The 17,972-nt window shown below is 36.5% G+C and overlaps 1 protein-coding gene across 19 annotated transcripts in view; it reads right to left on the bottom strand.

Moving 5' to 3' along the window:
• Positions 1–17,972, bottom strand: part of EYA1 (EYA transcriptional coactivator and phosphatase 1) — a 162,215-nt gene that overhangs the window by 28,167 nt on the left and 116,076 nt on the right. For 11 of the 19 annotated variants that reach the window (XM_054060247.1, XM_054060251.1, XM_054060249.1 and 8 more), the window contains 3 exons: positions 16,643–16,785; positions 15,431–15,514; positions 9,661–9,750 (listed from right to left, as the gene is read on the bottom strand). In XM_054060247.1, coding sequence (XP_053916222.1) covers positions 9,661–9,750; positions 15,431–15,514; positions 16,643–16,785 — 317 coding nt within the window. The remainder of the gene's footprint in view (positions 1–9,660; positions 9,751–15,430; positions 15,515–16,642; positions 16,786–17,972) is intronic. The other 8 variants (XM_054060253.1, XM_054060252.1, XM_054060250.1 and 5 more) reach the window with 1 other exon arrangement.

The raw sequence follows: 17,972 nt of genomic DNA, 5'->3' as shown, positions 1-17,972 counted from the left end.
AAAGAGAAGCTTTTCTATGCAAGAATAAATGGAAAACAATACATTAATTAATATCAATATTAACCGCTGTTACCCTTAGTATCAACTATTTACTCATTCACTTGGCATCACTGCTCTATTACTTCAGACTTCTGGGATAATTTAAATAACAAAAAGAGCCTATTCAAATCTGAAATGACAATTCTGGCACTAAGAGGCCTTCAGGATGGATCACATCATTACCTAGCTTTGTATCTAACGTGCTGAACCATCAATTAGTGTATCACATTCGTGCTTATGGTACAATCCGCATTTGCATAAGAACTCTGTGGCACGTATCAGGGACTTTGCAACAAGGCAAAAGTAAGCGTTGATTAAAGGCAGGTGTTTACATGTGTCAGCAACATAACATAAGCCAGCATTTTGTAATCTGCTAATGGATTGACAGTAAAAGCATAAAAATATACTGCAAATTTCTTAGTCTGTTAAATTCCTTACAGTAAGTTTTCAATGCCTGAATTTCCATCAAGCCTTAGACATGTTTTTAGAACAACTGTATTGCTTCATTATTGGTTGTGAATTTTTAAAGCACTGTCTCATGTCATTGATTATAGAGCAATTTTCAAGTTACCCTTCAGAGCCTATCACTGCAGAAAAACCCTAAGGTTTCTGTTGCAACTAAACCTACTATATCTGGGGTAGATCTGTGATTCCAGTAACGGACTCCGTCTATACATTGCCTTGCTGCAGATATACAATGCCTTCCGTGTACTTTACTGCTGCCATTCAATACATTATCTCCTGTACTGGCCAATTCTTAAATCTAATATTTCAGGCTCTGCAGAACCTAGCTGTAATGTGCAGGTACAATTGTTACCAAGAAAAGCATGCCAGCATTTGGTATTTTATATCCTGGGAAGGGAACAAGAACTTTAATTCTGTCACTGGAAGGAACACCTTGGAATGTGCAATTTGGGAGAATACGTAGAAAAAGCCATGATTTTTTATCTGATAGAAATTACTTCAGGGTATTATCTTGGAGATGAGTTTAATACCTTTAAAAGGTACCTTGCTGTCTATCACAAACCATTTTTCACTAGCATGTATCCCACTGACAAATCGGATGCCATCCAGAGAGATCTTGACAAACTTGAAGATTGGGTCAGTATGAACCTCATGAAGTTCAATAAAATTAAGTGTAAGGTCCTGGACCCGGGCCGGGACAATTACCTGTACTGTACAGGCTGGGGGTGAATTGATTGAGAGCAGCCCTGCAGAGAAGGGCTTGGGGGTACTGATGGATGAAAGAAGTTGGACATGAGGCAGCAAGGTGTGCTTGCAGCCCGCAAAGTCAGCTGTATCTTGGGTTGCAAAAAAAACATTGTCAGCATGTCAAGGGAGGTGATTCTGCCCCCTACTCTGCTCCTGTAAGATCCAGCCTGGAGTATTGCATCCAGCTCAGGGATCTCCAGCACAACTAAGACATGGACTTACTGGAGCAGATCCAGAAGAGAACCACAAAAGTGATTAGAGGGCCGGAACACCTTACCTATGAAGAAGGGCTAAGAGAGTAGCAGTTGTTCAGCTTGGAGATGAGAGAGCTCCAGAGAAACCTTACTGTGGCTTTTCAATATATAAAGGGGGCTTATAAGAAAGATGGTGACAGATTTCAACAAGGCCTGTAGCAACAGCACAAGGGGTAAGAGGTAACAGTTTTAAACTGGAAGAGAGTAGATTTAGATTAGATAGAAAGAAATTCCTTGTAATGTAGGTACTGAGACTCTGGGAACAGGTTGCCCAGAGAGGTCGCAGATGCCCCTTCACTGGAAGTGTTCCAAGTCAGGTTGGATGGGGTTTTGAGGAACCTGATTTAGTGAAGCACGTCCCTGCTCACTGCAGCGGGGTTAGACAAGATGATCCTTACGGTTCCTTCCAACCTAAACCTTTCTATAATTCTATGAAATGCTCTTTACTATACTGAGCAATTTGCATGTATTTCTTCACAAAGCATGACTGCTTATTTATATAATAATAAATATTATTTATTTAACTCATTTGGACTACAGCAAAATCCCAAACAGAAGCGCTGGAACCAAACAGTAAAATAAATAGAGTTCATTCCAGTCATGTACACAAGTACAGACACTGAAACACTGCAAAGATAAGTGATAGTTGACACCCTTCTGCTCTAGATGCTGAGGTGTTTTTTTAACAAGTGTTTTTTTAAAAAAACAGACTTTACTTGAAATGTATGAATAACTCAAACCGGAACAATTACAACTTACAAAAAGTCATCAGAAAAAAGAAAAGAAATTAATAAATAAAATGGAAAATTGGGAAGTCTTCTTGGATGATTATTTGCAACGCTTTTTTTGTCCTTCTTTTTAAAAAAAAAAAAGTTGTTTGAATACACACATTTTCTAATTGTGTCAGCAGAGAGAGCATTCATGCCAGAATGTTCCTGAAGAGTAAGACATTAAAGAGACCAAGCTGAAGCATTGTTAGAAAGCCAACTATAACTGTACACAATAACAAATATCACAAGCACCAGACTTAGCCATCTCTTTTCCCTCTTCAGTACTTTACGACAGAATTATCACCCTTTTTCTGTAAATAACACCCTTTTCACCATTATTATCCCTATCTACAGATGAAAATACTATGGCACAGTGATCAGGCATTACAAAGTAGTGGCAATCACAAAAAAAGGACCTTGTGTCACTTCATTCTATACAAATATTTATGTAAAGTGCACCAGACAACCGAATAGTACATAATGCCAGCAAAGGCTTATCCTGTAGATGCTCAGAGCTTCAAAAATTGCTTCAGACACAAAACAATCTTGATCTGATTTTTTTCTATGCAGAGAAGCTGAGTAAGCTTTTCTCTCTGGCAATCCTGTTTTCACAATCCTTCTCCTCCAGCTTCATGGTCTGCCTATGTCTCTGCACCTCCCGCAAGTCCTATCACTGACTGTGGACCTCTGTACAGCTTAGTTAAGTTTAAATCTAGGCTACATCTTACCTACCACACCTACTCAAAGCTGGCTCTACAACATTTCCACAAGACGTGAGAGAAATAAATGATGGACTTCCACACTGCTAAGAGGGGCCAACCTGCTCCCCCAGCTTGCTCAAAGCCTGCACTTAAACGCTGGCCTGCATCCAAGCAGTCCTCTTGCTAGATTACTTGAGTCCAGGACCAGATGTGCCAAAATGTTTTCAGAAAGAATAGCATTTTACCTTACAGTTGTAATGGTTCTTCGAGTTGTGCAGTAACCTGCACACAATAAGTCTGCTGAATATTATTATTCAAGAATGTGTATTATCATAATGCCCACGATTCCAAGTAATGCTTCAGAGCGCTCCTGTGCTAAAAGTTACCAGCCTGGCTTTCCGGCATATTAAAGTATCAAGATCTGAGGGGAAATAGTTTCCCTGTCTCCTTCAGATTAAAGAAACAGAAAATATGACTGTATTGCTTCAAAGACATTCCTACAGGGCACTGTGAGGTTTGCTGGGGACATCGCTGTGTGCATGGTCACTGAAGGACCTGGGAGGAAAGTCACTTAAGCCTCCTGTGGTGTTACTGAGACCTACAAAGGAGAAAATTTTTAGGCTGACAAGAAGAAGAATATACGTCCCTGTCATGAAGAGAACGTCTCCTTCAGGCCCAGAAGTGATTTATATGGTGCATTTGCTTCCAGCAGCAGGGAGGCAGCCTAGCTTCACCTGCAAGAATTGAAGGCAAAGGCCAAAGACGGACTAAAGTTGGAGAAGTTTTGCTCTGTGATCAGGCTTCATGACTGCTGGGCTAGGGTTCTTTCTCTCCTTTTCTTAGGCCTCAGCTCTCATTATGATGTCCCTGGAGCACCTCTTCTTGGAGGAATCCCTTTATTGCCCAGGGTTAGTACAGAACGTATCACCATTTGCTTTAGTGCCAGAAGAGTGTGTATTGCAATGGGGCCCTTAAGAGGTCCTTTACATTTCCTTAGGGAACAGAAGGGTTCCGCATGTTGCTGGGCATCAGACATCCCAGTTGCAGTTCAAGTAGTAAAAGGTGCACTTCACACAGCTTTGAGCTTGCAAAGGAGTGTGAGGGAGAGGTAGTGTTGATGAACACTGATAGTCCAATGACTGGGAGCTACAAACAAGGAGAGCAAGCACATTCCCATAGTAAACTACGCAGGAAGCAATCCACAAAGGGCAGTTTTCATAAAAAACACCTGGCAGTTCATTTCTCTCTATCAGCTTCTAGATCTGAGTAAATCTAAGCTAGCAGTTACAGACCTATAGCAGTCCTGTAAGGTTTTGTTGCCATATGGGTGGAGGGAGAAGGTTTACAGGGCAAACACCAAGCACGAGAGCGCAGGGATATAATTGCTGTTTATTCTTTGGTTTAAACTGTGAAAAGATGCATCTATGTAAGTCAATATCTCAATGCTTCATGAGAGGTGGGTGTGTTCACATAAATATGAAGTGTAGGAATTGTAAAATGTTTCAGTATTAATTTAACTGTATTTAATGGAGAAAAGAGGTAGGAGAGTTAGAGCAACGCAGACAGCTATTCTTGAGCTGCTCCTTGGCGTGAGAGGACTGGCCAACCCTGCCAGCAGCAGGAAAGAGGAGCAAAGTTGCTGCCCAGTAGTCAGGGGTGGGAAGTGAGCACCGTGGCCCCCACCTGCCTGGGCTGCCGCTCCAGCAGCTGTGGTTATAGACAGAGCTGCATCTTATGGAAATGGCATACACCTTTAACCTTTTAATGCCGGAGGGCTCTGTGCACAGAAATATGCTAACACAATGCCTTAAAGGTTCATTAATCTGAAGTAACACCATACTTGTAATCATAAAGAAGCTAGGCAGCTCTTTGTGACACATAGAAGAGACTATGCTCTCAATTTTCATCAGGAACACATTAACATACATTCAGGTGGGTTTTAAGTAAGAGTCGGAGAAGAAATTAATCAAAGTCCACGCTTCTAATTGTTAGAATATATCTAACTATTTTTATTTCCTGAAGAGCCAAAGTTACTGCATTACAGTAATGCCTGATAGCATCCTCTTTAATGCTTAAGACAAATACAGCAACTAATGTAGCTGAAACACTCATATCATGCTGCCATTCATTGTACATTGCTTCCATACACATAGAATCACTTTGCATATAGAGACCAAACAAAGTGAATTGTGAAGCCATAGGTGTACACTATATACCCATAACTGATGGAAGAAAAATGAATGCTAAGCATCACTACTGTACCTCAATTCATTATTGCATTTCTCAGAGGTGTCAAAATTATTTTTTTATAGCACCATAATATGTATGATCTTATGCTGACCTTCCCCCAAAAGCCCATATCAAAAACCTGAAATGTAGAGAAAGAAATAAAAAGCCTAAAAAAACCCCAGAAATAACACTAAAAAACAATTTTATTTTAATTACTTCAATAGAATTCAACACAGATTAAAAAAAATAGTACCTTTTTCATAGAAAACTCTTAGGTAAGATTTCTTTTTTTAAAAAAAAAAGGCTGCATAAGTAACATTTTCCACTTCAGTAAATCTCTAAAGAAACAGATCTAATGAGGTGGCACCATTTTAAAGTGGGGTTTACAGAGCACTGAACTAACTTTTTGAAATAAGGTGTTCATAATCATTCACTGTCAGCAATTATTCCTTTAACATATGCAGTTATAATGAGCACCTGATATGTCAAAGAAATTAACAAAGTCATATTTTAAAAGGGTCAGCATATATATGTAAGTATACACAATTTTTAAAGATACCTAGTAAGTGTAATTGCTCCACACATCCCATTAACATATTATACCTATTATCCCTATCATAACATCACACATTCTTTTCAGATGAGATAACTTTGGTTCTCCTGAGAGCACTACATCAATGTATTTATATGTTCCTGTACTCAATTGAAATTCTACTGTAGAGCAGAGTATGAGATATTTAAATGAAAATTTTCAGCATTGAAACCTAAAATTCCTATTTTGAAGCCCAAATACAGATTTTGGAATCTAAATTTTGAGAACACTGCACAATTTTCTAGTTTTTGACCTAATAAACTTCTATAATCTTATTATGAAATTACTAGTAAAGCAAGAAATCATTGCTTATGATGGCACTTAGATCAAATCATACATTAGTAAACACTAATATTTTCCTTTCCACATGTTAAAAAGCTTGTCGTACTCTTTTAATATGCTGCTTAAGAATGTTCCTTTAAGACCTGAAATTATTTGCTGTTATATCAATTTCGAACTAATTACTCCAAATAAATCTTTAAGTGAAAGAAATAAGCTGCTTCTACTTTTTCTCAAAGAAACAAATGAAAAACTAGTACAAACTGAGGGTGCAGTAACTAATTTAAATCTAAGTGCATGTCATCCCTTCAAAAACAGAATACTGACTTCAGAGCTAGACAGTGAGATCCAAATTAAATTTTTTTCAAGTAGTAAAATTGCTTGAAATTTTTAAATGAGTTTGAAAAATGCCAATTACAAATACCATTGTTATATATACGCATAAAAAGCAATGTGTAGGAAATTGGATTATTAATTTACCTAGCTGTATCCCCTACTAAATCAAAATAGGTAAACCAGCTTGCGTTGGCATTGATTCACTTTATACAGACCGCTGAAGTTTAGAATTTAACCTAATAGCACTAAATAAACCTCTAGGTTGACCTCTGAAAAGTCAGCTAGGTTATACACAAATCAAGCAGTGCTTCAGAGATCACTAGTGCAAACCTGCCCTTTGCATTCAAAATGTTTAATCAGTCTACAGTAGTTTATCAGACAACAAAATACTTTTCCACTAACTTGGATGACAAGAGAGCTGTTCTGATCAAAGCTTTATGGAATGCGTCAGATGAAAAGAAGATTTTTATTAAAAAACATTAACTTGTGGTATCTGGAAAACTGTGCATCATTGGCCACAGTTATGACAGATGATTGCCTGCCCGTAAACCCAGCCTCGCTATATGCCAGGAAGGGTTCCCTCTGAGCCTGGGTGAGACGGAGAGCATCAGCTTTCAGGTTCCCACTTTGAATTACGCCTAGACCCAAATAAATGTCTACACTGTGGGTTAGACATGTTCCAAATCCAGCGCTGCCTGTCTTCATATTATTTCTGGGCAAGGATGCCCGAGCTCTGTGACTTGCTGGCAATGTTGCCTACAAAATTCTCAATTCCTAACAGCCCAGATGTTTGTGCACATGAATTGGAAAGCCTAGCCCTGAGCAGGGTCACCACTAGATTTTCCAGACTCAGTCCTTCATCAGCAAGAACAGATGCTTTAAGCCTGAGGCAGAGCCAAACCAAATTGCCCACAGTTTTCATGGAAGCCTGTCAAGCTGTAGGAAAGCCTGAACTTCCAAACCACCAAGGAAGGACTTTCAGTTTCTGAGATGGATGTGAGGAATCTGCCCTGAGGTCCTAGGCCTTGGGAACCAGGCAGGCCCTGCTAATATTGGTGATGCTCACAAGAACGACAAACTGTGGCTTCAGGAGGACACATGCCTTCAAAAATACCGCGTCTACAACATGTTTCAAAAAATCTGAAATTTCTGATGAACTGAAAAGTCTTAGTCTGTGGCCAGGTCTTACATGCTTCTTCCCACAAAGTACAGGCTCTCTTATGCCTTCACTGTGGACTTCTCTTAAGGCTTCTCTGTGTCAATGCACAAGCACAAACCCACTCCTCTGCATGCTGAACACGCTCTTCACTCCCATGGACAGGGTATGATCTTTCAGATCGGAGATCACATTCCTTAGAAATAAAGACTTAGAGCTCATGCACAAGGACAGGAATACAACTGCTCACTCCTAAGTGTCTCTCTGTATGAACAAGACAGATTAGGGTATAGACACAGACTATTACACTTGCATTTGGAGATGTAAGATAAACTGGCTTGTTATGGAGGAAAGGCAAAGTCAGTGAGCTCCTCTGCTTCTGTGACTCACCTAGATCAGTATTTTTTCATACACACCTTCAAAGTTCTTCAGTGGATAAACCGCTATGCATGACTGTTATGGCTGTAACACGCCAATTAGCAGAAGATAATCTACTAGCCTTAAAACGCAGTTGATTAACTTCCATTAAAGTCAGTGATACTGACAATCACGTACGAAGAAAGAGCTACAACTCTAAAAAGTATCTGGGTATGCACAACAAATGAAAACACACTGAACATTATGGAATATGCTGGTAAGACACGGTACTACTTTCTCTTTCTGCTTGGGATGAAATGAAATGAAATATAACCAGAAATCAGAAACAGATTTGGTATATAACTATCATTGTTATACTTCATACAACTCTGAGAAATCAGTCCTATATGTGCAACGGTTTTTCTTGTACCAAAAACCAACCATAACCTTACACACAGCTATCTCAATGAAAGAAAACAATACTTTAAATTTTAAAGAAATCATTTATTATTTTGTAAGTATAAAACTCAAATACTCTGCTAAGGAATGGAAGTAAAAATAAAGCACATTTAAATAAATTTCATTACATTCTAAGATGCCAAATCATCTGCGAGTGGTTTCTTTTTAGATGAAAAGAAATCAAAATATAGGACAGATGTTGGACAAACCACATTTGAGGTCTATCACACACTGGCATTTTTCAAATTATTTTGGCTCATCTATTAAATAAGGTGTATTTTGCTTGATTTTGAAAAGGGAAACATCAGGAAATATTTAAAGGCCAATTGCTGCCAATTAACTTTGATCAGCAAAAGTTGCATTTGAATCTTTTAGATTCTTTTGCCTGTCTGGAATAACACACTATTCTGAAATCTAGCAAAACAACAACTTGATGATTAATGTGCGTTGGCAGCCTCACCACAAGCTTGCTTAACAGTTGGATTTTAAATAAACAGCTGTCTTCATTATGATGGGAAAGAAATTTGACTGTTTTCATGTTTTTCTGTTATTAAAATATGATCAGAAATTGTTTTTTTCCCTTTTAAGATGAAACAGCCAGGCATTATGGTGACAGCCTCTTTCAGCAGTTCGAATAGTTTTAGAACTATCTCACAAGCATCGCCAAACCATAGCCTATGTAGGCTGAAAAAGCTCTTGGCATGCCCACACCAACTCCTTGCCTCATGCTGCTGGGGAGAGGCAGAGAAACTCCACTGTGTAACAAATCCTACCTGCTGCTGGGGAAGGCAGAGGACCCCCAGAAACAGGCTGCTGAGAGAGACTGTGTATACAACATAAATGATTTCTCTCAGGTTTAAGGTAGTACTTGCCCACAGTGGGATATAAGTGAGAAATCTGTACCCAGACATTAACTGTTCATAGAAGGTGAAGCTTAACATTTAATGGCCTGTGCAGACTATTGAATTCTAATGTTCACAGACGCTTTTTGTGTATCCACTTCTAAAACTTGTCTACTATGGTCATGAATAGTAAGACCTGTGAGGACAAACCCCTACCATTTAAAGCGTTGTAACCTTTGACATTTATTGTAGATACAGACATTTATTGTAGATATTATTATACATCCTGATGACTAAATTATACAGATATTTATTTTCTGAACTTTTCCATATTAAAACTGTGAAACAAAAATAATTTTCAAACCATCTAATAACACGTAAAGAAAGACAAATATTAAATTGTCTCTAGGTGCTTTAAAAGAATGAACACTTACTTCTAAGTCGTTAAAGAATAGATGAGTGTCCGCCAAATTGAAAATCATCTCTTCCATTCGGAGTCCAAGAGATACAGAAGTCGGTGGATCCTTGAAGAAGAAATTAAGTGAGTACATCATGCCTAATGTACATACTGGAATACAAAGTGGAGGAACTGCTTTTCAAGAGGGATTATTCAATGCATTAAAAGCAACATCCACTTGTTCAGTTTAACCTCAGCAACTCTCTGATCTTGTACTCTAACACTTAACAGTAACACTTAAAAATACGCCTTTAACTTGACCGATACCATGATTCTGTACTGGGACATCTGTGGTCACTCTCATGCATCCCTAGCACAGGTTCTTTGCCCTCCATACAGAAAGGGCAAATCTATTTCACCTAAAACTTCTCCAGATTTTACAACTGTTTACAAGCTTTACGATCAGCTGGGGCACGATAATGCCATTGTGACTTAAAATAAACTCTCACTGGTCATGCGTGAAAGGATTCAGTCCTGGGAATACCTAGTGACTTTAAACAAATCACCATTAATGTTTCATTGGCAGATGGCAATTATATTTAAACCCACTCCTTGATTCTCCACAAAACCATGCTTTAATTACGCTTTCAGTTTGGCCCACCCATGCAGAGTGAACAAATCTATTGTTTGTTATTAATACATAACACACTTTAACTTCTCTGCAGAAATTACCATAACAACTTATTCCTTACTGAGCTAATAAACTCAAAAAGCCTGTTCAGCATTGTGGTTACCAAATGCATTACAGATGTTTGTCTTGTTTTGATTTTTTTGTGTTTTATATAATTTCAATCTAAAAAATAAAAAATAAAGCCTAATATATACATTTGATACAGAGTTTCTCATTTATAATGCCAAATATATCCAAGCGCACAGAAGCATGAGTTTGAAAGAATATGTTATATTAACCCATGACGGTCTCTATTAAACAACATTAGTTTGTTAGGAATTGCATTTTAAATAGAACTGCAAAAGTGACAACCTGTATTTTACTTAAGTTAATATCCTAAACCTGACAACAACTCAAAGTTAAAAAACAAGAGATGCACACCCTAGTTTCTTTTTCCGTCTCTCAATCAAATTAATAGGTGTTTCAACATGATCTCTGATCTTTCAAACATTTTTCTGTAACTACAGCATTAAAGGCAAAATGTGTCAGTAGCAAAGAGTTGGAAAAGAACGGTGATTTGGCAGCCTATTGGCCTTCTGGAAATGACAAAATCCAAGTAAAACTAAGCAGAAAAAGAATTTTTGAAAGAAGCATTTAGAAACAAAGCTACATAGAACAGACAAAACATTTATTCTTGAACTCACATATGTTAAGTTTCCCAGTTATCAAAAAAAAATATCCCTTATAAACGGGGAAGAAAAATTGCATCATGCTATTATAATGAACTTTGCCCTTAAAAATAAACCTTCTATTTAAACTGGCAGCACCAAAAAAAGAATATTTGGCTTCTTAATTCAAATGGAAAAACTTTAAAATATGAACAAAAGCATTCTGTCTCTCTCTTTGAATATTGCTCTATTTGTAGGCTTATGTCTTCTTTATTTTACTTTTGTAGGTATCTGAAGTGGAAAGCAGGTGATATTTTCTTTCTATCTAGGCCTAAGGCTACTTTTCCTTCTAACATTCCGCTTATCTTTGCGACCAGCTACCACCCCACCATCCTTCATAGCTCATTAGCCTTTCTTTTAAAGCTAGACAAGAATTTTTGCTGTGCCTGAGCACTAACAGAAGTCAACCCACAAAAGTCTCTGCTCTAGCTATTTAAGAGTTAGATGGACTAAGTGTCTAAAATGCAAATGAAGATCACTAGTTCCATCTTGATCATCCACTGCTAACATAAGAGTGTAGAACTAATCCCATTCTGAGCTTTCATACATAAATAGCAACATCATTTTGAAAAGCAGAACAGACAGGCAGACAGAGCATTGTATTGGTTATGAGCCGATAAAGTTAATCTTAAACAAATGGCTGTGATTGTATATTTAAAGTTTCAATCTACTCATGACTTAAATGAAATATTTTCATTAAATTTTTTATAACACTTCTGAGTCTGAAAAACTGGCTTTTTGTAAAGCTTTCTGTGAACATTTCACTCCAAGGTATTTTTAAATGGTAGACACAGAATGGGGGTTTCTCTAAAGTAATATTTAAATAATGCCATTTATTAGGTTAATTTAATCAGGAGAAAATCGAATAAGAAAATCATTGGCACCTACTGAAAATGTCAGATTTAATATTGTAAAAGCTAAAAGAAGAAACAGAACAGGTTGCTTTTCAAAGAAACCATAATTCCTTAATCAAACACAACCTTTTTCTATAGAAAGTTCCACCTCGGATAACAACTGTGTTAAGCTGCAGCTCTGGATACCTACATTTTAACAGAAGCAAAAGCCTTATCTACATTAGGGTTTTGAATATCCGCGTAGTCACAATCTTGCAACTGCTCTAGTAAAAAGCACAAGAACCAAAGTTTAAGGCATTGCAGTAGATTACATTCTAGTAATTCTAGTCAGACATCACAGTGGGAGCTGAAAACTTTAAAAAAGACAAGGCTAGAATAAGGTTTAAAAAAAAAAATATATCCTGAACCTTCTTTTGCAATTTTAAGCCACTAATTGCTAACTAATTATTGTGAGGTATCACACAATGAGGAGGAAAGCTAACAATCTGTTCTTGTTGATTGGGATTTGTAGGTTCAGGTGGAGTGTCTTTTCAGGTATGGTCAAAATCAGGCGCAAATCTCTAAGGGAGGTACAGTTTAGCTAAAGAAAAGAAATACCAATGTCAAACTGCTTAAGCAGGCCTCTTGTTTTGAATACTGGTACTGGAGCCAAAACATTGTCTGTATGTCATTTCTAAATTCTACCCACTTGATTTCTTTGTTTTGTGGAGGAACAAGAAGTTGAAAAACAGGAAAGTTCACTTTGGGTACAAGGCTTATTTTCCACTTAAGCCTACAGGTCACAAATGAAGGGTTAAGTGAAACCAGGCATTGTTTTTCTCACTCTCTAAAATATATTAAACGACAATAAAATAGCATATAATTTAAAGGAAAATTCCTTTAAAGCCTCTGAATATAAATGCTTTCACAGAGAATGCAAATGTACGTAAGGACCACAGTATTCTAGTGCAAATACTGAGACTTATTTCCACCTGCTCCAAAATACTAAAGAAGTACTCCTACTTTTTCCAAATTCCAAAGCTTAATCAGTTGATATCTGGCTCAAAATGCAAGTTTTGAGATGTTAGAAGCCCTAATGTAAACTAGAGTAATCAATAACTTGACATTTGATCAACAGATCTCTACGCTTACTGAAAAAAAATCCAAAAGGAAATGGAAATATTTTGGTTTGTTTTGTTTCTTTTTCTTTCTTTCTAGAACTACAAATCATATTCACATACTAGTTCCCTACATTTCCATGAAATCCACAAAATTCAAGTCACCCTTAAGTAAAATGAAAATTAAAAATGTAGCTATTTATGTCATGACTGCATAAACTGAAAAACTAGTATTATTTTGTTCCAAAAAAGGCGAAGGAGAAAAGCAGGGAGAAAGTGGAGCACAATAGCAGCCACAGGAGAGCAGGTGACAAAAACAGATGAGAAAGTAAGAATATACAGAAAAGGGTGGCACAAGCAAGAAGTTATGAGGAACAAGGCAGAGAGTAAGGAAAAGAAAATCAATCCCTGTAGCAGCAGGGCTGCTCATCATTCACAGTCATTCACCATGAAACTCACTCAGGCATTATCAAAAGAGGTGAATGCCAAGTTGCCAAATCCCCGAGTATTTAATTAGGATATTTTTGCTTGTTTGAAGAGCCAGCTTTTGTATTTTAATGATTATGTGAACAGCTTAGATTTAATTTTTTAAAAGGGCATTTCTAGTCCTCACCACAATGCAGAAACATGTGAGAACGTGATGTTAGATTGCTCAAAAAGCAGAATACACATGAAAAGAACAATTACCCTCAACAATTTTTTTTTTTTCAGATTGACTTATGATCTGGATTTCTGATTTTAAAGGCCAGAAATCATTGAGAAACAGTCTTTAAAAAAAAATTGCACCTCCTGTTGCTGCAAATAAATCCTACAGTTCTCGTGCGATAGATACATGTTTTAGCACTTTTGCTTTGAACATTTGACACTGTCTTCCTCTAGTGTCTATGGAAATGGCTGTTGTCTGAAGCTGTCAGTAAGCCAAGAATAATTGTGATATGAATGAAATGTAAAGAAAAAAAGCAAGAATGGCACACTTCCATGACTGCATCTGACAGCCAAAGGCATGCATGTTGCTACCCATGCAATAAGGGGTATTAATCTACGGCAGAAGCATTAATTGTTGTCACCTCTGTTAACATCAACAGTTGGTTGTCATTTAGCAATGCAGCCACATGCCATGCAAGCAGAGTCAGCCAGATGAAAGCCACATCTCAAGAAAACAGTGTTAGCTGTGATGGAGCTGCAATCAGGAGTCACCAACCTTCTTGCAGCATGTGTATCTATAACTCTTCACAGCTGAATACTAGACACTTTCTTCAACCTTAAGCATTCAGTAAGAAAGGCCTTTATGTTCAGGCCCCAATTAATGAAACCACTATAGGGAACTAGTAACAAATGGAAAAATACACTTGCACAAATACTTCTGCGGTAAGGACTAATAAGGTGTTTCCAGCTCTGCTCTGCTGCAAGTGGTGAGATTGTTTTGGCACTGAGTTTTTTTGTGAACATTGGGATTTGTTCTCCCCATTCTGAGCTGAACTAAATTGTCACAGATTTGGTGATATTGGGGTGCCATGCAAAATCTGCTTTTGGAGGGAGTTTGTTATATCTTCACAGAAGACTGAGAAACGGAAAACAACTTTTTGTAGATGTTTAATACTCGATAATGCTACTGTCTATATGTATCTATACAATAACTGTCAAAATATTTAACGTTCTAGCTAAAGTCTTTTTACCACTTAAATAGGAACTATAACACGTAGGAAACCAAGGCTGCTGAAATTACTTGCTTTTACGACACATAAAAAACTAATTATATTCCTTAAACAGGTAAGCTGCTATTACAGCAAACACTTCTGAAAATATGCCACACCTGAACAAGCAAGAAAGGTTGCAAAGAAGTACTGCTCTGGATTTTTATAATATAACTGTTCTTATTCACCAAAGACTGTTTCTCTTCCCACAGTCTGTAGACATATTCATCAGTCCAGTAATGATTTACAGACTGTGTATAACAGAAAGATTTGACTCTAAGCAGACTTCCAAAAATATATGCCAATATGTAGATTAAAAAAAGTTAAGGTAAAAAATTATAGACTAATCTGTGTCCAAAAGTATTCTTCCTCTTGCCTTCTCAATAGAGAGTACAGTCCATTATTGATAGCTCAGAATGAAATGATATTTTTGCAACCACTCCTGGAAGTTCTTCACTCTGATGGGAGCTAATCCTTTATAGATTTTGATTATATCAACCGGTTTCCGAGACTCTGTACCTACAACCCAGACATCAAGTAGCCAAAGTATCACTGCCAACACTATTTAATTATTTACGGAATATAAAAGCTGAGAAAGTGCAAAGAATGGATATGTGAAACAGCATTACTTCTTGATTTTTTATGTCCTGAAACACTGTACCACTTTGCCTCTGGAAAATCAAGTAATGTTTTGGTCTTCCTTGTGCATCGACCATAAACCAGCAAATATTACTGAAAATTTCCATCAGTTTCTTGACACTTACCCTTCCATATCTGTTGGCATAGGACCCTGTAAGCAAGGAATGGAAAATGATGATTGTCTCATCCAAATCCCAAATGAATACTCTCTGTAAAAAGAGAATCAAATGAATGTGTTCCTCTGTGAAGCTGATATTTGAAATGGAAAGTTAAAATTTGAATCAGTAAGTGCACAAATGAGAAATTTGTATTGATATGTTTATATATTAAAACCATAGTCTCTCACCATTTATTTTCAAAACTAACAAGTTTTTTCCAGAATAGGGTAACACAATCTGTTAGTTTTTCACTACAATTGCTATTATACCAAATTTTTCTATTAGAATAAAATTATAGTTATTGTCAAATACACACAGAAAATGAGATTTATGATGTATTATTTTAAAGCCAGATGTGCAATAGAAACTGCAACAAATGAAGAGAAACCTCTGAAAATTAAGTCTTCTGGGTTTGAATGCTGTATTTCTGCAAGTCTTACAAAACAAAGTCCATATAACTACTCTTGAAAATGACTTCTAAAAACAAAATAAAACAAATTTCTACCAAGCACTTAAATCTCCTTAACCTATGTTCATTTTAAATGGATTTTAGGCACTTGAATAATGAAAATTATGAACTTAGATGTTGCATGTGTAAGAACTTATTGCATCACTAAATAATTCTTCTGCCTACAGCCAATGCAAAATATTCTAATTGGTCCTCTGACCACACACAAAATAATACTTTAATAAAAAATGAAGTGTTCAAATACAAGTATTTTAAATCCTGGTGAGATTGTATTTCCCATGATGACAAATGGCCTAAGCTTTTGGAAAAGAAATGCAATGCAGTGTGAACACTTGTAGCAATAGCGTGTCACTAGAGATGTGTTCTCAACACAAAGTAAGGGCCACTGAAGGGAATGTGAACATACCGTGAGAGAACAAAACCCACTATTGTGCTAGATGTGTCTCCTGCCCAAATGCAAACTTTTCTTTGACTTGGGAAAAGCTTGCGCTTTTTTTTTTTTTTTTAATCCAAAAGAGAAAGAAACCCCAGTATTTTTCAGAGAAAGCAGGTGTTCTTCATGAAAAAGTTTCTTTAGAAGAAAAATTCCCCCTTACAAAATACCGTTAGAAAAAAAGAAGAAAGGGACCTTGATGTGTAAATAATACTCCTCTGCAAAATAATGATAAAATAGAGCCTGTAACAGGTCAAAGACATTTAATATAATGTACCTCTAGATCAGAGTCAGGTGGTGGTGAAGGATTATTGTTTCTTCTGCCACGTCCACGTGACTTCCCATCTGAACTACGACGCAATCTATCTGAATCTGAATCTTTAATGGGTGTTGATGGACTGTGGATTGTACTGTATTCTGCTGTAGTAAAGAAATGACATCTTTACCTTTCAGTTTAGGCTTCAAAATTTTCAATTTACATGCTTTTTACATGTGACACTAAATTCAGGATGTTCACTAAAGAGTCCTAACTAAAATAAATAAACATACAATAATAAGTGACAATATTGATACATAAATTAAATAATTTTTGAGTTAAATGTAAAAACAGAGATGTAAATTATTTCAGTGAACAAATAAAAATGGAGTAAATAAAAAATGCCTTCAAATCATAGAGGAGATCATATCACTTCAAAGATAAGTTTACACTTTAACAAACAATTTGAAGGAATACCTACTTTTTTAAAAAGAACATTGATTTAATTCTATATTTTCAAACATGGTTTAGGATAAATATTATGGCAACTGGAAAGAAAAGAAACATTCAAGTATGAAAAAAATATAGAAATTGAAATCTTTTCCAAATTGCCTGGTTGCAGACACTTCACTTTTAGATCACTACATTTGACCCAGATTAACAGAACTCTTTCTAAATATGGAATTAAGTAGAGTTCTTATTCTCCCAGGGTAAGTTCAATTAGTAAGTTTTAAATATACATCAATTATGAAGATTAAATCTTCTAAGGCCTACTCAACACTGAGCTTTTCCAGTGAGTACCTTAAGGACAGGATACAATTCTTTATGAACAGTATTGTATGCTAATTAATAAGCTTCAGCAAAATTTATTTACAAAAATATTTCCTGTTGTTGAACAAGTAAGAGGAACAAAGATTTAGGTAGATAACAACAACAAAGCTTTCCTGAAAACATGCTACATGGAAGATGTTTTGCTATTCTCAACGTCCATAGACTCAGTAACAGTGAAGTGCCTGAAATTAAACAAGCAGACGTCCAGCATGAATTACCGTTCCTAACTCATTTAACTAGAGTATGACACTTCTCAGAAATGCAACAACACATTTTCAGATCTCTTTTGAAGACACTTTTTCACAGTCTTAAGTTCAAAGAGAAAAGACTTTTTTGATAGTTATTGTTTGTTTGTTTGTTTGTTTGTTTTTCCTAAAACCCCTTATTTTATGAAGGCATCTGGAATTCTCAGCTTACAATTTATTCAACAGTTTTACTTCTCACTTAACATTAAACACTCTTCAGTAGATGTCGACATTTGCATCAATATTAAATTTACTTTTTAAGCAGTCTATGCCAT

This window comes from Cuculus canorus, chromosome 2 (assembly GCF_017976375.1).
Source record: "Cuculus canorus isolate bCucCan1 chromosome 2, bCucCan1.pri, whole genome shotgun sequence".
Taxonomy (NCBI): domain Eukaryota; kingdom Metazoa; phylum Chordata; class Aves; order Cuculiformes; family Cuculidae; genus Cuculus; species Cuculus canorus.
The sequence above is the reverse complement of the archived record's forward strand: the minus strand, read 5'-3'. Positions and strand labels throughout refer to the sequence as shown.